At 38.9% G+C, this 26410-nt stretch overlaps 1 protein-coding gene across 5 annotated transcripts in view; it reads right to left on the bottom strand.

Annotated features, from left to right (window-relative positions):
- Positions 1 to 26410, bottom strand: part of vti1a (vesicle transport through interaction with t-SNAREs 1A) — a 137492-nt gene that overhangs the window by 103537 nt on the left and 7545 nt on the right. For all 5 annotated transcript variants that reach the window (XM_062475110.1, XM_062475113.1, XM_062475109.1 and 2 more), the window contains exons 2-3: positions 19716 to 19774; positions 18721 to 18831 (exon numbers count right to left, since the gene is read on the bottom strand). In XM_062475110.1, the coding sequence (XP_062331094.1) occupies positions 18721 to 18831; positions 19716 to 19774 (170 nt within the window). The remainder of the gene's footprint in view (positions 1 to 18720; positions 18832 to 19715; positions 19775 to 26410) is intronic.

The raw sequence follows: 26410 nt of genomic DNA on the forward strand, positions 1-26410 counted from the left end.
GAGGAAGTGGGACAGAGGAGAAGAGGAGAAAGAGAGCAGAACAGAGGAGGGAAAAAAACAAGAGGAAAAATAAGGCTTAACAGAGTTGACTTGGGGAAAAAAAACATTTAGGCATTTCTAAAGCACGAGAGCCCCCTAACGGAATCACACAGACAGGCAAACGTGTAATGAGCAAATGATGGCGAGACGTTCTGTGTTTCAGATATTATGTGCCTGGTCTTCCAGTCTGAGCTTTATATTGCTCCTGAGGTGATCCATTACTGTGGAAATTATAAAGGAAACAATATTTTCTCAGACCTTCTAATAGTAGAAGGTCTAAAAAATAATATCACATATTGAGTCATACACTGTATAGGGAGCAGCATAGAAGGGGCATGGACAAGGACAGAGATGTATAAGGGAAGTATCAGTTGGCAGGGCTAAATCTTCTCTGGGGGTTGTCACGGCTGTCAGCCCAGTACAGTGCCAGGCTCTGTGATACTGTCGATGCAGGGACTTAAACAGGGAATAATTCATCACCCATTGGCATTCCATCAGATTTGGGCTCCCAATCTCTCTCCTTCACCCTCTCCCCATATGCCCCTTCAGATAGGAGGGGGAAAGCAATGTCCAAAAGAAGACAAACACTCCGACACAATCGTTTCATACACGCTTCAGACTACGCCACCACCATTTCTGAAGGAATAGATGGTGTATACCGCTAGTTTACAGACACATACATGGGATACATATTCTCTGCAAACATAATACAACATAAACATTTTTATTTAATATAGTATACATTTGCATTCTTAAAAAAACAAAAAGACAGCCAATCTCTTGCAGTGGAGAGGAATAAATGATTGAGTTGAGCACTCAGTGCTCGGTTTACTATCTAATTATTTTGAATAGAATAACTTTGGCAAAATAGTTGGCTTTACTTTCAGTCAGATGATCTGGGATAATCTGATTTTAAAGACATTTTAAATTTAAATTCTGAATTTTAAAGAAAGCATGGATACTGTGTTTTGGTTAAACATTCTTAGAGAGATTTGCAGAGAGATTTGCAGTAAAAAAAAAAAAAAAAAAAAGTCTTTAAATAAGATGTGCTATAATTACTGAGCATTAGTGCTGCACAATTTACTCTGTTAAAGTATTAATCAATATGAATGTTCTTACATGAAGCAAAATATTACTACATGTAAATGCAAAAGTTATAATTTGTACAGTGTCAATGGTTATTCTTAGACAGTTAACTCGGGAAGTAGCATGTGGGCACAATTCCCCATCCATGCATTTCTATTCAACTTTCCTTTAGTGATTACGGTCAGGCTTTTGTAAAAGGTTTAGGGGTTAGAGTTGCACTTTTCTATTATTGCTACAATAAAAAGCAATAGTAAAACAAAAAAGGGTGCGCTAGGCTGGTTTTGAACTTAGTGTTCCCAAAATACCACAGTGAGCTGCTTTTTTCTCAATACACAATGTCTCTCTCAAAATGTGTCACAAACCATTCACTGACTACAACTGCATATGTATAGATAATGCTTCCATCCATTGCCTAGATGTTTTCTTAGTAGACATAGAATAGAAATACAGAAATCCTCATCTGCCCTGACATTGTTTTCACGTAGAAACTGAGGCATTCTTCTAAGGATATTCACTTTTTCTGTTAGTTCATCATGGGAATTGAACAAATGAGGGGAATAATTACATCAAGAATTCCTCTCATGTATGTAGTTTAGCTAAAAATTCTTAATTTGCTTAATAATTAAGCATCGAAAACCAGTCTAAAATAATTGTATAGTGTTTAACTTAAAGTGGCAAATCTTAGTGAGTGGGGGAACAAACAAAGTGGCTATATTTTGGCTGTTATTGTCACTTTGAGAGCCTGGGAATTGAACATCAGACATCATTACTGATGTCTGATTGATGAGGTCAAGACCAGAAAAATGTATTGATAAAGAAAGTGTCCAGTTGCATTATAACCATGGACTCAGCCTCCACAATGAAAATTACTGATTATTATTTATTTTAAAAGTATATTTGATATACTCAAGTCATAACCCCTTCTATAAGGGAAATATACAGGTGCATCTACAGGTGAATAAAAGGTCATTTAGATAGAAGGGCTGTAAGATATTAATTTTCTGCTAACATGATTGTTCATTGTGTGAGCTAAAACTAAAATAACATAAACCTGAAAATAGACTCTAGCACAGACAGAGTATATTCATCCTTGCAAAGAAAAACCCCACATTTTAGTCAAGCTTCTTTAAGAGTTACAGTGTCACTTGAGGAAATGACGGGATGACAGTAATTGAGAACTAGAAGCTTGATATAGGGGTTGATTTGAGTGTGAGGAGTGATGTCTTCTTTAAACCCAACGCCGATTTTACGTAGATCTAAATGAATGTTTTTTGCAGCTGCATATTGACAGCTTTTGAAATGAATGAACGCAAATGACAACAAAAACTACAACAAAACTACAACTAAAAGGAATGGAAAAAAATAAAATAATAATAATCTAAAATAGAAGACCTACTACTACTAAGAGGTACTTCTTGTTCCTGTTGACTTGAAGTTAGAGTTCCCCTCTGGAAAACAAGAGATTATTCCCTCGCCATTGAATACAACACAAGCATCACCCATTGACAGACTATGATTACCCATTGGGTTATTATAAATAAACTGAAATGGTTGGACCTTATTTATGTAAGGTTTGGACATATGATATATGAGATCAATTATTGGAAGACAAGACAATTGCCTATGAAATGTTGTTTCATCTTATGACAGAGCATGAGACAGAGCATCATGTACGATTAGTATTTCCCCAGATATCTAGGGTAGAAGGATATATATTGAAGGCTGTATAATGCATAGAGAAGACAGAGTAATTTTTTATATAATCAATTAGTTGAAACTTTCTTATTCAAGTTGTTATGTATGATTGAGAAGGGGAATGAATGCAAATAAAGCATCATGGAAGCAGAAGAGGAGGCTTTGTAATCTAAAAAGAATGTGCACTTTTAGAAGATAGCTTATTGCCATGGAAAACAATTATAAAAGAAAGATTTCATCCTTTTGAAAGGTTTTTCTTTTGTCACTTTTTCTAATCTTGGGTGAGAATTTACTTCTATTCCCGGAGGCACAAAAAAAAGAACAAAGGTCCATCTTAACTTTATGCAAAGTGGTCCCCCAGCTTTTAAAACTCTACACATCCCATCAATTTAAAGACTGAGGTGCATAGTGTCCTGTCAAAAACACATGTGTTTTACCTCTGTTGGAAAAACAGAGATCCTTTTCAACCCATCAAAATGTAGTTAAATATACATTGCATACAAATTGATATCAGATATGCTAATCAGATATGCTAATTAAGACCATAAGTGCAAATCTTTTAAAAAACTTATATAAAAGATCCTACTGTTAAAAAATGACAGAAATAAAATAAATAATTGTAAATCTAAGCAATATTTTTTTACAATGAAGTGACTGATGACTCTCAGTCTTGATTTTTGCACCCTACGTTCTACTCATTAACAGAATAATTAAAATCAAATACAATTATATTTATGATAAACATGTTTTATTGCCCTCCAACTAACTTCCTTTCTGTATGCTCACTGCGACCAGCGACAAGGACATCTCAAATAATTGTGGTACCTGGAAAACTGAAATGTAAACAGTTCATTAGATAGAAAATAAAAGGCGTGAAAATACCCAGGGGCGGAAAATAATGAGGGGCCCTGAAGTTATCTGCACATGCTTTTTCCTCTTCATTCTTGCTTTTTCATTTTGCCACACTGAGATGGTGGTATGGCATAAAGAGTAATTAATGGTATTTAATTTACAAACGCGTGTTTCATTACGTGTTTCTCAACATCGGCAGAGCAACTCACCATTCTGAAAATTGGGTTTCATGCCACTCTTAAATTGGCATTTAACCTTTCATTTCCTGCAAATGTTTATGAACCACTAAGAAAATAGTGTTGGAATTAATTATTACATCATTCACTCATTATGATTATGATGTTAATAATATCATGATTTTGATTATTACTTGAAGCAAATATTACTATCATAAAAATTAAATCCAAAACGGAATACAAACCATTAGGACAATAAATGAGAACATAAAAATTTAAAAAAGAAATGTGCAACAAATGTGAAATAAATTAATCTTAAACGTGACATAATTTCCTCTCATCTCTCAGTGATTTTTTTCCTCAGCTGAAGTGTGGACCCGTGCCAATGGTTCCTCTATAGTTTCCAAGACGCAGGGCAGAGGTGGTGTACTGTGGCGCTGCGTTAAAAGAAAGCCGAGACCTTTAAGCAGGCAGAAGTATCACAACAGAGTCTTCAATAATGCATCTCAGCATGGCAGGGGGTTAACACACTCAACCAGCACAAAGAATGGTACACACACACACACAAAAGTGTTGTTTTTTTAACTGCTTTAAAGCAAACAAATTGTCTGGGGTTGGTCAATTAAGTAAGTTCTCCTTTTTATGCGTTTGATACATTTTCCGATAGTGAAGCATTGACGATTTGATTGATGCAGATTCTCTGTTTATGCCTTTCTTTTTGGTCTTTGGTGTCATCAAAACTTACTCCTCTTGTCAATCTTCAGAGGGTGTGTGTATGTCTGTGTAAGTTTGGGATAAACGGACGTACAAGCATACGACCCCTTGTGTGCTATGAAAAATCTCCTTATGCATGTGGATGAGTGCATTGGGGTGTGTCCCCAATGCACTCCAGCCCACCAGCCTTGTGTGTTCCTGTTTTAATATAACAGCATCAGTATAGGAAACCCAAGACTTAGATATCAGCATGGGGCCTCTCATTAGCTCACAGGTTGGTGGAGTTGTGGCTCCAACAAATACAAGGCATTGTGTTCCACTTCCATTACAAAAATAAGTGTCTCGCAAGGAAGCTATCACAGACACACTCATACAATACACTCACATCATAAACTTGAGACATAATAGGCTAGCTAATATGCAACAAATCTAAACAGAGGTTTTATTTTAAAGTGCACACAACTCTATGTTCTTCAGAAACCTTACCTTATAATGAAACAATAGCTGTTTATCTATGAATGTATTATTTCTGCATTGCTTTTGCGAAAAGAAAAACTTTGTATTTTTCATAATCCAAAAGTCAATCTTTTCACAGGCAACACATTAAGAAGTCCAAAATTGTTCAGAAATGTTGTCTTACAACACATATCCAACGATTTACAAAATAGTATTATGCTGCATGCAGAAACATTTAACATTTCATCTCTGGGGAAAGACCTTGCCTTTTGTTTTGTCACGGAACATAGGCTATGGCTGCAATGGAAGCTTTTTTTCCACCACCTCTGTGATACATGTGCTGTATTTCCCTGTCAAAGTCGTTTCTATTGTTAAGTAGAGCTGAGATCAGTCAATAAGCCTAACGACTGTACCAGCAAAGCAAGAGGGCGAGAGACAGAGAGAGAGAGAGGAGAGGAAAACGATCGCAATTGAACTCCAAACAAAAGAGCAAATTCGAGGGGCTTTGATTGAGGAAACGCCATATACTTTTTGAAGGCCAGGGAATCGTCTCTCAATGGTTATTTCTTTAAGGCATGGAGGGCCGATTAAACCCAATATTAAAATATGGAAGCGCTTCTAATGAAAAATCAAAGGCTCTGCTTCTCTTTCGCCCGTCTCCTCCATTCTTTCTCTTTTTCCCAGAACATGAATCCCAGGTTACGCGAGGAAGAGCAGGAGAGGTAGCTAGAGGAGAGGGGCCGGGGACTGGTGGTGCAAGCACACAGGCAGACAGCCATGGTGGAGCAGTAAATCAATAGAGCAGAGCCGTCGGGGAGGTAGCCGAGCGAGGGGGGAACCAGAGCAGGGCCGGGGCTCCGATCACAACGCTGGCTTCTGGCGTGCAGTGGGGAATAAAGTGGGCCTCCCCGGGTCATCGCCAGAGAAAAGGTGAGATTAGAGGGAAGTGGTGGAGGGATTTCAGAGCGGAAGGGATGTGGAAGGAGAGAGTCTGTGTGTGTGTTATGGGGGGGATACCTGGAGAGGGGATACCAGGGACCAATCGGCCCATTAGCCTGTGGCTACCTACATATGGTTCATTGAACCCTCCACTGAGAATAATTTCAGTCCACCCCCCCCATCCCCTTTTCTTAAAAAAAAAAAAAAAAAAAAAAAATGTACCTTTTAACCTTTCCTCTGTTTAGGCGGGGATTCTCTCCAGACCTTGATATAAGATTTGTATTTGATGTTTATTCTCAGACTGTAATCTAAAAATGGATATGCTAGACATAAAGACATGTGGACTCATTTATAGGATGGTTACAGTGTGTGTCAATGTTTGTGTGCGTATTGGGGGCAGTGGACACCGTCTTTGTCTGTCTATGGAAATGTGCAGAAGACCACCTTCCTCTCTCTCCCTCATCTTTCTTTGGAGGAAGATGACAATTGTCTCCACTCAATACCTCCCTCATTAGCATGAGAATACAGCAGCATGCATGAGGGCTTAGCTACATCATTAATGCTATATATTTATGTACACTTTCTTATTTAGCTGGCTAGAGCCCCATTCAAATGCAGATGAGGTCTGAATGTCCTTTCCAGAGCTATTCCAACATTTGTCCCCCTGAACCACCGTACACACTTCCACTCTCTATGGGACTCCACAGGTTTTGTAGTGGAATGGAGAGGAGTTGTTTATAGGATTAGATGAGCCATTGAGGTTTGGATGTGAGTCTGAAGGCACATTCCAGATATGGTAATTAGTCTATGCAGGTGAATGACTTGCTGTAAGAGACTGATCGTTACACAGGTTCCATATCAACACCAGGTAAATATAATAACACCTAGGATTCTGTGTCTTGGCTTTATTTTATGTACCAGTTATCACAAACCACATGCACTGATCAAATAACAACTCTTAAGTGCATTAGCACAGTTCGGCAGATAAACTGCTTAATGGCTGCTGAAGCAAGCTGATGCTCTAATTGGCAGGTTCAACCTCTGAGATGACTGAACAAATCCTTAATTCATCCTCTACAGTGTAATTCTGATCAAGGCCACAGCAAGATTTCACCGCAGGCTTCAAAAACTGTCTGAGAAAAGCCAAAATTGCATTTAGTAAACGCCTTTTTCCTCTTTGCTTTTCTCATGTTCCTCGTTAGACTGACAAGGAAGTCGAAAGTAGACTAATTCATATTTGATGGGGAAACCTTAACCATATATACATTTTCATCTGATAAAAATATTTTGCCTAGTTTAATTACAATTACTGTGCATAAATATTTAGCTATTACATTCAGAAGAACAGTAGATAAAAAGGTTAGGAATTTAGGTGTTCTATGGGAGGAGGAGGTAGTTATTGTCTACCTATACACATCCACAATTGCACATAAATGCATCTTAAGTGTGTAATATACTGATGTCAGCAATATGAGAAAACACCACACCTAGCTCTTACTTGCACGGTTTACTAAGACGAAAATAGTGGCTGGAAGTACATTTACATTTACATTTAGTCATTTAGCAGACGCTCTTATCCAGAGCGACTTACAGTAAGTACAGGGACATTCCCCCGAGGCAAGTAGGGTGAAGTGCCTTGCCCAAGGACACAACGTCAGTTGGCATGACCGGGAATCGAACTGGCAACCTTCGGATTACTAGCCCGATTCCCTCACCGCTCAGCCACCTGACTCCCTTAGGGAGTAGTACACGAGCACACATCCATTTAGAGACATGACGCATCACATTAGAGAATCCCACCCCCTCAACTTTTTGCAGGGCAATGCTTGCAGCGTCAAATGTGTAATATGCACAACAAATTTAGCTATATCGCATTACAAGAAGTGCTATAGAGTAATTGGGAGAGGAAGCCTCACTCTCACTTTGACAGAAACATATGAATAACAAAGTAAGGTGCAAACATGCTATACTTTCCCTCCATGTTTGGCAACTAACCTGGTAAGATTCTGTTGTTGGTGTGGTTGTTGATGATGGTATTACATTACATTTACATTTAGTCATTTAGCAGACGCTCTTATCCAGAGCGACTTACAGTAAGTACAGGGACATTCCCCTGAGGCAAGTAGGGTGAAGTGCCTTGCCCAAGGACACAACGTCATTTGTCAGAGCCGGGATCGAACCAGCAACCTTCTGATTACTAGCCCGATTCCCTAACCGCTCAGCCACCTGACTCCGTGTTAGGTATTAGCAAACACTTTTTGTCATTTTTAACAACTCTTCATCGAGTTAAACCTGACAACAAAGTGATGAGCTAGATAGCTACGTCTACTGTGCAACCGAAGTTAATTCAGCCAGCCAACATGATACTTTACCATTTATGTGCATTTTTTATGATAATGGCATGGATTGATTTATAATAGAATTTATCCACATAAAAATGTGGATATATATATATTTATTTCCTGTAATGACAGATTCTGGTTAGTTAAGAGACTGCTACGCATTCAATAAATGTATCTATACACATCCAAATGTAATATTTATGCACACTTAATGAATAATATGTAGGTTTTGAGGTGTTCTAGGTTCTTATGGAACAAATGTCAAACTGTATAAACAACTAGGCCTAATTCAATTAGGCACACTATATTTCAGACAGAAATGCTTAAAATATAAAAGTTCACTACTTTTCTCTCTTTCACATTCGCCTCTCCAGTACTTGTTTGAAAAAAAGCAAAAACCCACAAAAAAACTGTGGCAAAACAGGCCTACTGGATGATTCATAATGCATTTCATAAATACTTTATGATTCTCCCCCATATTAAAGCCAGTCTGGAAAAAAAGAAAATGAAAAAAAAAAAAATCACCTTTTCTGGTCCTGCTTGTCAGTGTATCACTTGGGTGTGGGTGTCACATGTCACTTCTAGTTTACGCTGCTGCATGGGACAGGTTTGGAGCACGGAAATCGGGGGAGGACAGCACTGACAAAAGATGAGAAAATGGACGGGGAGAAGGGGAGGAATGATATATCATAGCCCCTTCTTTTTATTTTCTATATTCCTTCCCTTATTATCTTTGGCCCCCTCTCATTCGAGTCACTCAATCACACAGGCCCCGAGGACACAGAAGACCTGGGAGGGCCTCACTTCAGGAATCACAAGCATGCACACGTCTGAAAGGTATACTGATCGCTGTCAGAGTTGAAGTGTGGTGACTTTGGAGGACAAGAAGATAAACGAGACGAAATTATGATATGGACAGATAAGGGGATAATTTGCACACTGCCAAATAAAACCAATGCTTACGGCGTAATGCATCGCCTCTCCACAGTGAAGTATTAATAATGGTAGAGGGGGGGAAGGGGTGTATTTATGAACTTGAAGAAGGATAACTAAGGAGAAGGAGAAGAGTTTTGTTACTCTGATCTGTACTGGAGTAAATTGACCTCTCAGTTTGGAGCACTATCATAATGACAGACAACAAAAATGACATCCATCCGACTGATAACAGCCTACGCTGGCCCTGTGGGTGTTGTTGGTTGATGTTTATCAAAAACTAGGAAGGTTTCACAATACTAAGTCAACTATTCCAAGATACATCTTTCTCGCTACTTTGAATTAACCTTCACAACTTTGATCGAAAAGCATCACTTATCTCTCATTTGGTTTAACCAACTCGACATTAGCACATCAGCACCATAATACTACATCATCAAAACTGAAAACAAAATTAGATGAAGAACTAGTGTGTAATAAATCATGAAGTTCCATCTTTGAGTCTATAAAGAAATAACAGTGGGCCCAAAACTTCACAATCCACAAGAAGCATACGAAAGAACCAGTGTAGAACAGCTTTCAAATGAAAGGCAGAATTTATAAGATGAGATAATCGATTTATTTAAAAAAATCTTCTTCGTTGAGCCCAGAGTAAAGGGTGAAAAATCCCCTCAACTATTTCCTTAAGAAATTGGATCTTTTTAATCTGGATGTGATTGGACTTATGCGCTATTGATCACTGGTTAGACTACAGAACACGAGAATGCATCGCATTAACTGCTTAGTGGTGTACAACAACAAATATGTTTTAGTTACAACAAGCGTAGTAAGGGGAATTACAGTGTCTTACATCCAACTAATGTCTGTCTGTCATGTTTTATGTTTGTAGAAGTCCCTGTATTAGACAACGGGGGTGGGCGGGGGGGTACATGTTTGTTTAACAATGAAGACCCATGTGATGAATGACTTGCATGCATCATGAATGTGTCTGTCAAGTAAGTTCTATTTATCAATCAAAATGCAAAATGATCCATATTTGCACATTATATTGTACACTATAAATACACAAACAATGTTGTATTGTATGATTTTGCACTTACTACCCAACAGAATTTAAAAGTGAGGAATTCTTAATGACGTTATACATTTTCTTAAAAAATAAGATGTTTCTGATTAAGTGTCTTTGTAAACAGTTTATGCCCATTCTCCGTAAATCCAAAATGAGTCTCTGAAGAAGACTTGACTATTCTAATCACTGGCAAAGTTAGTGTTGCTATGACCGTGAGTAGACCATGGCCAATGACACTATAAGTTTGTTTATGTTTTATTTTTTAATCATACATTGTTCGTGCTTTCCTTGCAGGTCACTTAAGATGTCCAAGCCTTTGGAAAAAGAATAAAATAATGATAACATTATAAATAATCTTATACAAAGTTTGTGAATCTTAATGAATGACAATGAACCAATGACAAATAAAGCCGGTGTCGTAGATAAGTCTCTGTTTGGAACTGTATTCCAAATGTATGCTACAATTTAAGAGTAATTTTAGGCTGATTCAATCTGAGGGCATGTCAACCTAAACCTAGCTTAGACAATGCAAGTGCTGTTCCAAGACTGCATTTCAAGTTAATACAGTACCCTGCAAAATAAAGGTCTATACAAAGAGCCTAAATACTTTTCAATACATTTTGCATAGCATTTCATCAGAGGGATTCAAATGGGTAACTCAAAAGAGATGATCGATCAAATTCTTTCTGCCTTTATTTTTAACCAGACCAGTTTTTTTCCCCTTTAGCAGACTATACTAAAGGCAGCCTAAGGTGCACATGGGATTCTATGGCATTCAATATTTGCCCTAACAGAGAGCACATTTCCATTTTTTTACAGTTGTTGATGATCACTTTAGAGACCCTGAAATATAGTAAAAAAAAAAATATAATAATATAGGATCAGTTTAGAAAGCTTTTCATTTCTATTTACCAAGCAGTATCAAGTGAATAAACTGTTCAATATTTCAAGGCTGGTTGACCGTATGTTTTGAAAATGCATTAATTATCTCCCTCGGTAGACATTGGAAGTCTTTCAGTCTTAAGGTGTTAAAAAGGGGCCAGAGCTCCCTTCTTGACTGTGACTGCAATATTTAACTGTTTTCATAAGAGGTTGTATTCTTTAAGATGCACAGCAAAAACTATGTTATTTTTCACATTATATGAAAGTCACTTTATCTTGTTTTGTATTCAATGTCAAAGACCACACCAGCAGAATCCATAATAAACATTCTCATTTGTATTACAGATACAAATGAGCCTACTTGAAGGAATACACGTTTTGTAATATTTTACCATAAGTACTGATTTCATTTAGGTGTTTTTGCAAGAGGACACACATTTCTAATTGCTTTGACCTGACCATCTGAATGTGCAAACCACTCTAGCAAAATATCACATATCATACGTGTCAAGTTGTACCACTTTTATACACACATTAGCATACAGAGCTCACCTTTTTTTAAATTATTAAAACCACTGCAGCTTGGGTGGGTGGCTCACCAGGCAGAGCAAACCACAGGGACCTAGGCCTTACCGCAGGGGCCCGGGTTCTATTTCGACTAAGGACGTTGCCCCCCTCTCTCGTACTCCCTGCTTTCCTGTCTCTCTCTGACTGATATCAAGATAAATGAAGCCAAAAGCCCCAAAAATATGTGAGAAAAACAAACATTGCAGCATTAGGTGTAACTTGTGAAAGCAAAACAAAGTTATTTTGACAATGTTGATGAACACTGTGATGATGAACACTGGATGAAATCATGGACAGTAAATTACTGTGTGTTTAAGGTGGAAATATGCATATTTATACATATGTAAATGCTAGCCTTGGTCAACATTATTGAAAAGGAGCATAGACTATTCTGCAGATAAAACCACACTGAGAAGGAGCGTGTTTAAAAAAAGTTATGCATCTGACAATTGTTCATAAATATCACTACTGAACACTTGCATTCCTTAAGCAACATCGCCATCTGGTGTTTAGCAAGGAAACAGACCTGATGTCCAAAAGGTTCAAACTAGACCATGTGAATTGATGAATAACACCTCTACAAATATATAAACATTTTACAGTCGGCCTACTCAGAGATGTTCCATCAGAATGTCGGTCAGGGTTAAGGTTGGACCTCAGCTCTCTTTGGTGGAACCAAACTTTGTCTCTACTTTTGAAGAGGGAAGGTCTGTTTACCCAATGTATTTAATAAAATTAAGCCTCAATTAGGCCTCTCTTCTAGCTGATCAAAGTCATCGCTAAAAGGCATTACATTCTGCTTCCCCCGACCTGCGTTGCTTCAAATATATATATATATATTTTTTTTAATCTTTGGTTTTCAGTTTAGGAGGCTTTTTGGTTGTGCCAGGCTGCGCTTCGGTTGTTGTAATGCGCCACTGCAGGGGTCTTCTGGTCTAAAGACCCCCCTATGCCAGGCATAGAGTTCAGGCATGATCAAGCATGCAGGAAGCAGGAAGACAAACCCTACATGAATGAGTGGATGAGAGAAAGGGTTAAGGGGATGCCAATAGGGGAGATGACCAGGAGCAGAGGAGGACAAGGCCATCATACACAACAAAGCTTGGGCTTTTTATAAGAGGAAGAGACATCCTTTTCAGGTGGGTACTGCTTGAAAGAAAGACGAGAGAGAAGGAAGTGACCAGATTCAGTTACTAGTTTAGTTTGGTTTGTAAACTCCTGTTCAACAATAGAGAACTTAGTTCTTTAGCTTTATAAAACATGGTTAACAACAATGTTAACAGTTGTGAATTTGTGTTTATGCTTGCTGCATTCCATGTAGTCTAGTCTAATCAAAACATTTGCAACACAATCACTCCAACATGCCAATAATTAATAAGAAGCACTGGAGATATTTATCGAACCATTTAAATGTAATTGAAGCGGTAGGTTCAATAATATTACGTGCAATATTTTTTCTTACGTGCAATTACTTGGCTGTATGTCACTTATTACTTATTCATAGCGGCAGCCACCACACTTAACTCACACTTAACTCACACTTAACTCACACTTAACTCTCACTTAACTCTCACTTAACTCTCACTTAACTCTCACTTAACTCTCACTTAACTCTCACTTAACTCTCACTTACTTTATATATTATTATATTATTTACTATTTTATACCCATATATCCTTATCTTCATATATCATTATATTATTTACTATTTTATACCCTTAGATCTTCATATTTTATTTGACTCCCTGTATCTTGTATCTCGTATATTATATATTTTGTATTTTCTATATTTAATTATACTCTGAGTGCTGTTCTGTACCCTGCTGCTGTTGCAAACTGCAATTTCCCTATTGCGGGACAAATAAAGGATTATCTTATCTCATAGGAATACTTCACCAAAACCTCAAATCAACAATTTCTCCCCTATATAGAGAACTATTTCATGCTGCCTTGTGTAGACAAACAGAGGCCATTTAAAAAGTTGATCCTAAGACATAACAATTTACATTAGTCACCCCAAAATCAATAACAAGATAACTTATACTTATATTTGTATATTTAGATGTGTGTGTTAAATGTTTTGCCTTCTTTGAACCAGTACAGAAAAACTAGAACTGGAAGTTTTGGACTACACATTGAAGACCTACAGTACTTCGTCTCTCTACTCCTGAACTACTTTGAACAGCTGAACATCGTAGGTACTACTGTTGTGGTTACATAGTACATGTTGTTGCAGGCAGTTTGCATGTAAAGGCAACCAGTGACGGTGAGTCATACCATTGTGTCCTCTATACTGTACCGCTGTCTCCGAGATATATTTCTTGACACTATGAAAAAGCTCACTGGTCGGAATAGCCAGAAAAGCATCCTGTATTAAATACTACTAGATGAAGTAGTTTGTCCTGGAATTTTTGGCACGTTGAAGACATTACAACACAGGATAATAACTTACTACAAAGAATGGTAATATTAGCCTGGCTCTGCCCTCCTACGTACTTCTGTTCAATTTGGATTTTGCTTCTGTACTAGGTCTGGGATTTCAGTGCATCAGTCGGTTTTCAGAAACAATTTTTTGGTAGGTCCAATCAGCGAACAGAGGGAGTGGCTGAGAACGATGACTTTGATGTTGTGCACTAGTTTGAGTTGTAGTTCAGTAATGGCGGCGGAGAAAGATGCGAGCGAAGCTATTCTGCGGTTGTGGCAACGCTGCCGAACATCCATAAATTAAAGCCGGAGCAATAACAATCCTTGCTGAGTTTTGTTGGTGGTCATGATGTTGTGGCCCTCCTCCCCACGGGGTTCAGGAAAAGTTTGATTTTCCAGCTACGGCAGCTAGCTCCGTGGTGAAGGAGTTGGCAAAGGCGAACGCTAGCAATTGGTTATGGTTATGGCAGATCAGAGTGGCTCTGGGCAGATCCAATAGTTTTAAACTTCAACAGAGTACCCGCCTTCAAGGAAGTTAACCTTTTCATGTTCCTGTTAAATTTGCCTGAAAACGCCTAAACAGCATACCCAAAGTAAATTGGAAGCTGTTCTTGAACCATTTGGAGTACATGCATGTAAATGATCTCTTTTGAAAGCTGACACTCTGAAGTTATGTCCCCTGTTGTCAGGACCCCTGTCAGTCCTTCTAGTGTTGAGTAATAGAAGCTTGAACACAAGGAAAGTGAAAATTTCTATTTCCGCCTAGATTTTGTTTTGAAAACAGAGGCCTGAAGAGGCCTAGAGGTGGTAGGTATTATCTGGAAGACTAAATTGGACCACAGGTTGAAGCCTTACCCAATTCAAATCAAAAGTCAAACATAATACCACAATATATTCATATTTGACACATGTTTTTATAAGAGTACATCCAGGAATTTTCTAAAAGGGTCTTTTGGAGACTCCAAAATGACCCTTTGTAACCAAGGTCAAGGTCAAATAAAAAGGTATTATTTTTCATAATTGTTATCTCTGGCCCATCTCTGGTACTTAGAAATATCATATATAATAGCTAAATCCCTAATTAGTAATACTGAAACACAAAAACTGAAGCATGAACACATTGGAGTGCTTTATCTGATTCCAAGGATTGGCGCACAAAGAACACTGATTCTGTCAACCATATTGCGCAATCGACTGTTATTTTGAAGGCTCCACAGACGCATACAAATGAGGTATTGGCATTTTCAGCTAGCTGTCAGCTACAAGGCTAACGAGCTAATTTCAGAGCCAGTCGAAGCCAGTTCGAGAAATTTGTTTAGAACGAGTGTGGGGGGGGGGGGGCGGGGGGGGGCAGGACGCACAGACCTAGTTGGCTTTAGAGGGCTGTCAACGGGGCATGGAAGCTCCTATTGGGTCGAACAAGGTGTCAATCAAAAGGGGAGGGTTCAACGGACATTTTGAGACCTTCATTTTGTAAATACTCCGTTGATAAATCGGAGAAAATAACACTTTTATGTGAACAAGTTGTTTCTTCCGTCGGCTAACTTGCATAATGAAACAAAGGATAATGGCTATTCATGAACGTAAAACATTGTATTTGGACGAATTACTTTACATGGTTAGATACTTTGAACCCTTGGGACTTACGCAGATCAAGTTTTGATGGCATGATTTGCACACCTGGACCTATTAGAACAACTTAGGGTGAGTACAACTTTTTTCTTTGGCATTGTTGAAGGAATGTTCACCGGAAAAAGACGTTGACTTTGCTTGCTATTGCGACTTGATCTTGAATTGGTTTATTTCAATGGAAGCACAAGAATCGTAGCTTTCCAACGATGTATAACATGTGTAGCGTCTAAAAAATATATTTTTTAGAATTTAGTGCGTCGTAACTGAGGAAGGGGGAGGCAGCATTTTTGTCTCGCGGGCGAAACAGGAGCGTAAACAGGTTAACACTTGTCAATGGAGCGATATAAGTTCTCTTTATGGAAGCAAATCGTTACTAAAATTCAAATGCAAATGCATTTCCAGAAATGCATTTGCATTTTAAGAATGTGGCTGCATTATTTGACTCATAAATGAAATTAGTAATCAATCATCCTATTTGCATTTTAATTTTCTTCAAGAGTGCTCAATCTTTCACTTAATTAAAATGAAAAAGAAATAGACATTTGAGATTTAATTTTCAAAACATGCCCCAGCAAATAGATACCAAAATTCAATTTGAAATGTAAAATTTGAAAATTAAAATGCATTTCCAGAAATGCATTTTCATTTTCAAGAACGTGGCTGCAAAATCGTGACCACAATTCAAATTCAAATGCATTTCCAGAAATGCATTTTCATTTTAAGAACGTGGCTGCAAAATTGTGACCACAATTCAAATTCAAATGCATTTCCAGAAATGCATTTTCATTTTAAGAACGTGGCTGTAAAATCGTGACCACAATTCAAATTCAAATGCATTTGCAGAAATGCAAAATGAACGAAAAAGCATTCTGAGCAGCGCAGCAGAGTGACGTCAGTAGCCGCTCTTCTTCAGCTCCCTGCTGACCGAGCTACCCATCTTGTTCGGTAGGGAGCGGTGTGCACATCTGCATTGCATTACATTGCAAATGTGCCGGGAAATTGATTGAATTGCCAAAAATTCCAAAAAATTCAAAAAAAAATAGTTTAGCTGATTTGAGCGAAAAATAGTTTTTTGAGTTTTATGTAAAATAAACAGCCGTTTTTTCAATTGACCCATCTTTAAGTTTCTTAGCCTGGTTTTCCATCGTTATATTGTTACTAGCTAGCTTTCGATGTGTCAGTCCCACTGTTGTGTGTGACTATAAGCTACGACAGTGACACCCGAAGTGCGTTCCTTATATCCAGTTCAGGCCTATTCCAAAATTTTGTTTGATTGCTGTCACGGCAGAAAATCCCGCTTGATGTTGGAAATGGAAGCAGGGTTTTCAGTGCTTTAGTGGCGATCTCAGGATAGCCTTAATTTTCAAATTTTACATTTCAAATTGAATTTTGGTATCTATTTGCTGGGGCATGTTTTGAAAATTAAATCTCAAATGTCTATTTCTTTTTCATTTTAATTAAGTGAAAGATTGAGCACTCTTGAAGAAGAAAATTAAAATGCAAATAGGATGATTGATTACTAATTTCATTTATGAGTCAAATAATGCAGCCACATTCTTAAAATGCAAATGCATTTCTGGAAATGCATTTTCATTTGAATTTTGGTAACAATTTGCTTCCATACCTCTTAGCATAACTAACTGTTTAAACGGCTGACAGTCATTTTCTCAAAGGTAGGGAATGGACTGGAGGTGTTTCAAGCAACCTTGTGTAAGCCAAGAAAAACACCAACTCTGTTAAATGTTTCACCATCTCTTAAATCTCCACAAGAGACAAACTACATAAAAACCCCAGGACACTAGAAGCAAAAAAATGTAAACTGTTTACTGTTAACTAGTGCATGAAATATTTTGTTTACGCAAAACAATGTCAACGTTACAATACAAAATAACCTCTCAGAAGAAATCAGGATAACCCCGTAAATAAATGTGAAGAAAGCAAATTAACAGCAATATCCTCCACAGCAGGTGTTAATTGCTTGATAATTAACCACTGCAAGAGTCAAGAGGGGAGAAGGGAAAGATTAATCATCAGCCAATTAAATGCCCACCGTGAGGAAAGCAAACCCTCTCAGAGTAGATCTCCTCTGTGATCTGAGGTAACGAGTCTCTGTGGCGTAGCGATAGATCACTAATTTCAGATCTCTAACAAGTGTTTATTTATTTGTTTCTTTCATGTTTGGAGACCTGAGGCAATGACTCCACAATGGAAGCACTGATATCACATATACTGCATGTCTGTATTGCATACACATTAGTGTCAAGCACCACTTTCAGCAGTTGTGCTGTATATGAAAACCAATACAAAGTCATCTTAACTAGTCTTGTAAGAAAGAGTAACACCTATTTAGTTGGGTATAAATTGACAAGGAAAGTTAAACAGATGTACAGAAAACACCATCCAACAGGGTAAAACACAGCAATGTGAAAATGTTATATTAACTGTATCAACGGGAAATTTAGGCCAACACGAGATGGATCAGAGTCGCTTGTGGTTAGACAGATAAAGAGAAAGTCGAGAACATGCTTCAAAACATACGGCTGGGCTCCTTATTAAGGTTTTATATAGGTAGAGGTGTGGATTTGGGATAGACAGGCTATGATTTATGAATTACTAAACAAGGCTACTATCTGTAGCATCAACACATGCCTTGGGCTTTCAAAAACAGGCTCTGAATTAACCACAGTGGTCGTACTGCTGACCTTCAGTTTTTGAGTAAGTATGTGTATGTGTGAGGGAGAAAAAAAGACAGAGAGAAACATCACAAAAATAAGAAGAGATGCAAGCACAAAAATATGAGGAGGATTGCAAGTATCAACTAATGTACGTTAGTGTCTTTTCATGTAATCAACACATAGCCTACTGTCTGCATCAGCATTTGTGGACAGATGGTAAAACGATGGTAACCACTTACAAAGTCTTTCTCCAGCTTCTCCATCTCCTGCTTGTAGCTTTTTAATCTGCTGTTGTACATGCCTCTGCTCTGGATGGGGATCTCTCGTACCTCCAGGTCCATCTGCTCCAGCTATAATCCCGCAATCAGATAATTCACCAATAAATGACCCCATAAAAGGTATCCTCAAGATGACAAATGATAGGCTCAAAGCAACAATGATTTAGTTGTATATGACTAGCAAACTATATTATTGCAAGTTGTGCCTTATTTAGTCATTTAAGACTGTAATATGATTTCAGTAAATATTAGCCTAGACAAGATGCTGTACCTACATAATATACCCATACCTACCCACACAGTATAGCTCTATAAAAAGAAAAAGCTGTATTGTAAATTGCATAGCAATTGTATTGTAAAATTGTTTTCCTTATAGAGAGCTGCTCATGCTGAAACACACATTTTAATACAGAATAAATAAATTCTCAACATAAGCAGCTTGCACTGTAACACTTCCATGTTTACTTAGAAAACCATGACTGTCGCAAGGCACTGAAAAGTATGAATGAATAAACAAGATACAATAAAATTGAAAGGTCTTGGTTTTAAACATATCTGTTGAGGCACACAAATGTCATTTGGAATGAAGACAGCACAGGCCTACTTGTGAGGAACAGAGAGACAAAACACTCGGCAGGGAATTTGTAAGACCGTAATCAGTCTGACATAATAAGTTAACTAAAATCGAAATGGTAGTTCTCTTCAATCACTCTAGCAAATGAGATGTGAAGACTCCTTCCACCGTCTTGAAATATGTCAGGGGGGTGTCACATAAAAGTGAATTATCAGGACATAATCTCACAGCAACCACAGAAGACACCACACGTGAAATGTGCGTGTGTATCGTGTCACCACTCAGATAACACAGGTGATGTTGTCTGTGTTTTCCCCCATCCCATTCCGAACTCATTGTTTAGGAAATCGGAAGAGTGAAAAATTACTGATCAAAGACATACCAACTCTCTGACTTCTTCAAGCTGTTTGTCGACATTAAGAACCAGCTGTGTCTTCTCCTCTGAAAGGGAAGCAGAATAAACATATTGATCAGTTGAAGGAGGACTAGCGCTTTATGACAACAACCTAACTCCCTCGCAATGCTGCGAGAGATGGAGGGGGATCAACATTTGAAGATATATTTACACATTCTCTCCGCTCACCGATTCACATTTGATGTTTCCTATTTATTCTGTGTATGAGGCCTTTGTTGACTTTGTTGAGGAGCACTGAGACACTATGTGCCAACTCAAAAAGAAACAAGATGTCAGATATGCCTAGATACCAGTAGTAAAAATATACATACCCACTGGCATAAAAAATTCTTCCAATTTATGAAATAATTACATTTGGATAATTGTAGTCAAAATGAAAATGTTTTAAAAGGTTGATGCTTTGCTTAGTTACATACAGTAGTACCGGTATATAAGTGAAATATTCAACACTACATATTTTAGTTATGGGTCCTATTTTCATTCAGGGAAATGTTTTGGTACAGCCTAGAACAAACTGACATCAAGTATTGAGCCCCATTTGCAAAGAAAAGGATTCAGTTGACCAAAGTTTGACAAATCATTTCACATTAAAGAAGTGGAATGCACTTGAAGAAACATCAAGTTCAGGAGCAAACCACAAGGACTACTGGTGAAGGAATCGTAAAAGTGAAACATCAGAGTGGATCTTCATTTTTACCCTTTGGGTCTACACTACCTTTTTCTAGTCATCAAATCCATTTTTAAAACCTGTGTCCAACCTCACAAGCTACACAGTAAACAGCCAGAGGCGATTCTCCATAAGGTGAGACAGTGTGGCTCGCTCTAACACAGGTCCAAGCTAGAGAGGCCTGAAATATGCATGGATATTTATCAGACGCTCCGCTGACCAAGGGACGAAAAGCCTAGTAGTTTTGTAAACATAGCACAAAAAGGAAAAATAGCTGCTCTCTGCAAGCAGAGTGCTTTTCATCAGCACTCAATATTTAATCTGCAATGATTGACAGGTCTTCAGTTTCCGTAAACACTTGTAAGACTGAGAAAATACATTTATGTTTAATAAAGTGAGACCTTGAATCGTATTGTGTTCTTATTTAAACCCTACCAAGTTTTGGAACAGTAACAAAGCCAAATAAAAATGTGTCCATTTGATTCTCCTGTGAATGCTGAAGACTTGGCCAACACAGTCAACAACATTTATTGTTGCGCAATAGCCACTATCAGCAATTGTGCATGTGTGACATTGAGCAATGGCACAACAACAGCGACAAAAGCTTTTTGTCGAAGCCATTGTCATGGTATGAAATGGAGGGCTGTCAACACATTGACACGATTTAACCACTTCAGCGGGTGAGATATAAAAAAAGGAAATGAGAAATGTCTTCATGAGTCTGAAAATAATTTTAATTTAAGAGCACACTATTCTGGCAGAAGTGGAGGACAATTACAGATTGGTATGATGGGTTGACTGGCTTTGTGTATATTTACATGAGCTTGTATTAATACACTCCACATGGTGGGTGAAGGAATTACTTTTTTGGAAGAACTTTGTTTCCAAGTCAATTCATTAGGGAGTCAGGTGGTTGAGCGGTTAGGGAGTCGGGCTAATAATCTGAAGGTTGCCAGTTCGATTCCCGGCCTTGTCAAATGACGTTGTGTCCTTGGGCAAGGCACTTCACCCTACTTGCCTCGGGGGGAATGTCCCTGTACTTACTGTAAGTCGCTCTGGATAAGAGCGTCTGCTAAATGGCTAAATGTAAATTACCATGACCAGTTAATCATCTACATATTCAAATTTGGCATTGGAAAAATCTAAAAAGTAAATGCAAGCAAGAAAATATCCATAGCCTAACAATTATAATAGGGTCCTGGACTGTATGTCTGGTACAAAGTATGGTAGGCATACTCAAGCACGCTATAGCCTTTCAGGTTCCACAGAAACAGAAATTAAATGGAATGAAAACAATGTCCAGTGTTGAGGAATTCTATAATTGTTATGCTAGTGTTGAAAAGTGCTTAGAAGACTCCTGGGGGGGATATTGTACTGTTAAGAACATATTGACAAGTTCAATACTAAATGTACTTCTACTCTAGAACTACAAGGTACAGTAGAACAAACAAAGTAGGCAACAGTAATCTTTGGCATGCCAAGTAAAACATGACCACAGTGTTACATTTGGTGTATAGGATATTGTAGATGTCCTATATCCACAAACATGTCCTCAGTCAAGCACATTCAGCATTGTTGTACCACTCAATAACCTAATTTCAATCACCTTTTTTTATGTTGCCTGTAATGCTATTACTACTACCACCACCACTCCTTCTCCAAATTTGATACCAAATTTAGCTGGCAACAGGAAGGGAGCCATGACAGTCCCATGTGTGGCCCCTGTCCTGTTGACCACTTACTCAGACACACCCCCCTGAACTCACATGTTGTGTGATCTGTCAATTGGATTATCCATAATCCAAGACACCAAAGGGTCAACCGCCTGCATCTTCCGCATTACTTCCCACTAGGGATCTTAAGATATCTGAACAAGTCTTTCTGTATTCAATGGCTTTTCAGTGGCAATGCCCTTTAGTCAAATAAGACAGGCAGGTTACAGACTGTGTAAAATTAGGTCCTTCTGGGGAGGGGAGGGGGGGTTGGTTACATGTTAAAGGCAGGGTAGGATCATGTTTGAAATAAACTTCACATCCTGATAACAACCAATAAATCTAAAGGTTTGACAGTAAAATGAAATAAATCCGATAACTGTTGGGCGTCGCAGGACTGTAATAGACACAACCAATATTTAAGGTTGGACTGGCACTAATGATTGGACAGCATTCGGACCAAAAGCAATGGTTGGACAGGCTAGCCTGGTCCTAACCAGACTCTCGTACATTTCATTTGTACAAAGTCTGGCCTCGCTCCATTGACAAGCGTTGACTTCTTTGTAGGCAGGTACTCTGTTGAAGTTTAAAACTATTGGATCTGCCCAGAGCCACTCTGATCTTCCATAACCAATCGCTAGCGTTCGCCTTAGCCAATTCCTTCACCACTACTGTAACAGAGCTAGCTGCTGTAGCTGGAAAATCAAACTGTTCCTGAACCCCGTGGGGAGGAGGGCCACAACATCATGGCCACCAACAAAACTCAGCAAAACTTGTTCTTGCTCTGGCTTTAGCTTATGGATATTCGGCAGCGTTGCTACAACGGACCGAATGGCATCGCTCGCATCTTTCTCCGCCGCCATTACGGAACTACAACACAAACTAGCGCACAACATCAACGTTCTCAGCCACTCCCTCTGTTCGCTGATTGGCTGGTAGAAAATTAACCGGAGACATCTGACTTACGTACCTCATGGCCAGACCTAGTACCAGTCGCGGAGCCAGAGGGGTGGCCGGGGTGGCACTGGACCCCCCTGGTATCGGACTGGCCACCCCAAAATGTCATTCGCTATCCCTGGATGCTGATTGACATTTAATTTATCTTGTTAAAAGAAGCGTTTCTTTTGACATCTGGCAGCGCATTTTTTCAAATCGAGGATATTTCCACAGTTCACCAGTCACAAATCACCATGCCAGCGTCTGATACAGTGCCAACGGGAAGACAACAGCATCATATTACAGTTACTTTTTAAGGTTTAGCATTGGGCTTGAGGCTTCCTGATCAAAATGTTATGAAAGTTGAGTTGCTGGGCCGCAGAGCCATAGAAAAAGATGCATATTGGCAATTTGGTTCCATAAGATTTGGATAAGAGAAATGTCTCTGTTTTTGTTTAGCACTACCTTAGTAGCTAACAGCACAGTTCCTACTGTGGTGTAGTTGATTCAATTTCGTTTTTTTCCATTTTCATTTATATAGCACACTTTTAAAACAACAACAGTATCATTTAGCCATTTGAAATTACTTTACTAGTTACTCTTTGGCTCTCGACGAAGGCGGTCGCATTTTTCTCTCCTCCCCTCCCTGGCCTTCCCTGCTTGGCTCTGTCTTGTCTTGTCTGTCTCAAGATACTCTCTCATCATCACTCTCCGAAACTAGAAGCATGGAATTAATTAGCTGGTCTCTCAATGCATTTTACATTTAGTCATTTAGCAGACGCTCTTATCCAGAGTGACTTACAGTAAGTACAGGGACATTCCCCCCAAAGCAAGTCAAGTAGGGTGAAGTGCCTTGCCCAAGGACACAACGTCAATTGACATGGCCGGGAATCGAACTGGCAACCTTCAGATTACTAGCCCGACTCCCTCACCGCTCAGCCATCTGACTCCCCCAATTGACACCATCTTCTCGAAGAGAAGCTCGGGTGAGCTCAGACTGTGAACTTACAACGCAGTATGGATTACAACAGGGATAAGTTTGCGGCTCTGCAAAGGAAGATGGAGGAGATGGAGACCTTCCTGAAGGGTGGACGTGAAAATTGAGTCGCTGCTACTCGTCAAAACAACTACCCCAATCTTATCCACTTTCAGCCCTGTAACCAGCACAGGCCTTGGCCAAGGCTGAAGCGAGACTATCTTGCTCTTCCCTTCCACCCCCCACCGACATCTGTGGTTTGGTCTGTGCCCGGGTCATGACCAAGGATGTCTCGTTGCCAACACAATCTGCATAGGGAGAATCGGACTGACTGTGGCCTAGGTCGAGGGCGCCAACCCAGACCTACTCACACATTAACTTTCACCTACTACAGATATCACCACCCCCCCACCCCCATCCAACGCCTTCGCCTGCTTGTTTCACCAGGGTGGCTGGCGGGTCTGTGTCCAGCGCCTACCATGGCTGCAGGTCCAGATGCTGCTTGTCTACCCCCCCCCCCCCCACTCCCCGTTGCAAGTCACATGTTTTTGTAAATGTTGTTGGGCTTATGTGCTGAGGTTTTTGCCTGTTCCCACACTGTACTCCTCTAGGAGCATTGTCTGGGGGTTGCCTTTTTCTCTCCTCCTCTCTCCTCATGTTATGCTGTAACTTTCTAGTTGGCGCCGAAAATGGCTGCCAAGGTAGGCTCTCCTGCCAAAGTAAATTTATTTTCTGTGCAAACTTTCATGGCGAATAAACACCAATTCTGATTCTGAAATCTATTGTAATGACCTGACTAGGTCAGAAAGCAACAATCGTCCAGGCATAAGATGAAGTTCCCGAATTGACGTTTATTAACCACATGGTACACAGGCTAGTAAGCCAAACAACAGTTTGGCCCTAGCTCATGCTAAATAAAAGAAAGGTAGCCCACAAAACAATAGTGACCGTCTCTTGTGAAACCCAGACGTAACAGAAAGAACAGACGCTAAACCTGGTCTTGACTTCGAATGCTCCATCTCCCCTCAATGCCCCTTCGCCCATAGATATATATAAAGACTAGATGTCTTTATATATATCTATGGATAAATGCTTAGATCTAGAGGCTTTAACCCGCCCCCTGACTTGGTGACGCAGACAACGGATTTATTTTGCTGCAGCAAGTTACACCGTGGATAAATGTAAGGATAAATAAATAAATGTAAGGATAAATAAATGGAAGTATAAATAAATAAATGTGAACACATTAAAACGTAAAATACATGTAACGTTTATATATTTAGTGTCTCATTTAATTTGTAATTTATATATTTTGTATGTCAATTAGGCATTTCATTATATATTTAGTCATTTATTTAAGCTATGTGTTATACAATTATTTATTTATCCAAGTATTTATTTATTTAGTTTTGGCCCCATAATCCTCCATAGTAAACAACCAACTAACAGCCTTACATATAACACACGTCTTTCGGTGTGGGTCGCTACACTATTTTTGTACTTTAACTGCTAAGATTCCTTGATGAGATGCCTTATCAATCTATTAACGTTACAAAAGATTAACACTGCAGTCAGATAGCTACCCTGTTTGCTATTGTATAATGCCTGTTTGAAATACGTATTTCAGAGTAGGGCTAGCCATGATCTAGTAACTTAAAGGCTGGTAGTTGATTGAAGATAATAATGGGGATATGTTTAACCCTTGTGTTATCTTCGGGTCATTCTGACCCATCAGTCATTGTGACCCAACGTCGTATTGCGACAAATTTACCGCATACAAAAACAAAGTGAAGCATTTTCTTTTAACCGTTGGGCTGTCTCAGACCCCCCACATTGCAAAGGTTAAAATAAAATTATTTTTATTTGTTATTGTATTGGGTTAAATTGGGTAAACACAACGATGGTTCGTTATAAACCTTTGGGTCATGTGACCCGAAAGCAGCACAAGGGTTAAGATTGAGATTGGACTCAAATGTGGGTAGGTTAATTGGATGTGTAGGCCTACATGATATTTTTGCTTAGGGTTCACTTCAAACATTAAAAGAAAGGGTGGGTTAGCAGACTTCTTCAAAAAGCTGAGCAAACAGGATCAGGTGGAAATAGACCCCATTCCTTGCACCCTCCCCAAGGCTACAGGCACCAGGTCAGAGCATACTAGGCAATCAGTCACTCACATGCCAAGTATAGCTTGTGTTTGTAGGCCACACATGTAAGCCTACACAAAAAACATAAAGATTACGGTAAGCCTCACTTTAAAATGTTCGTTGTTGATTCATGAGTGTTCTTGTTTTGATGGCTGTGGCATTTTTTGTGTGAGTATACACTTACAGTTATGTTTTAATGTAAAAGATTCATCAAAGGATCTAACCTC

Source organism: Osmerus eperlanus, chromosome 12, assembly GCF_963692335.1.
Source record: "Osmerus eperlanus chromosome 12, fOsmEpe2.1, whole genome shotgun sequence".
In the NCBI taxonomy this organism is placed as follows: domain Eukaryota; kingdom Metazoa; phylum Chordata; class Actinopteri; order Osmeriformes; family Osmeridae; genus Osmerus; species Osmerus eperlanus.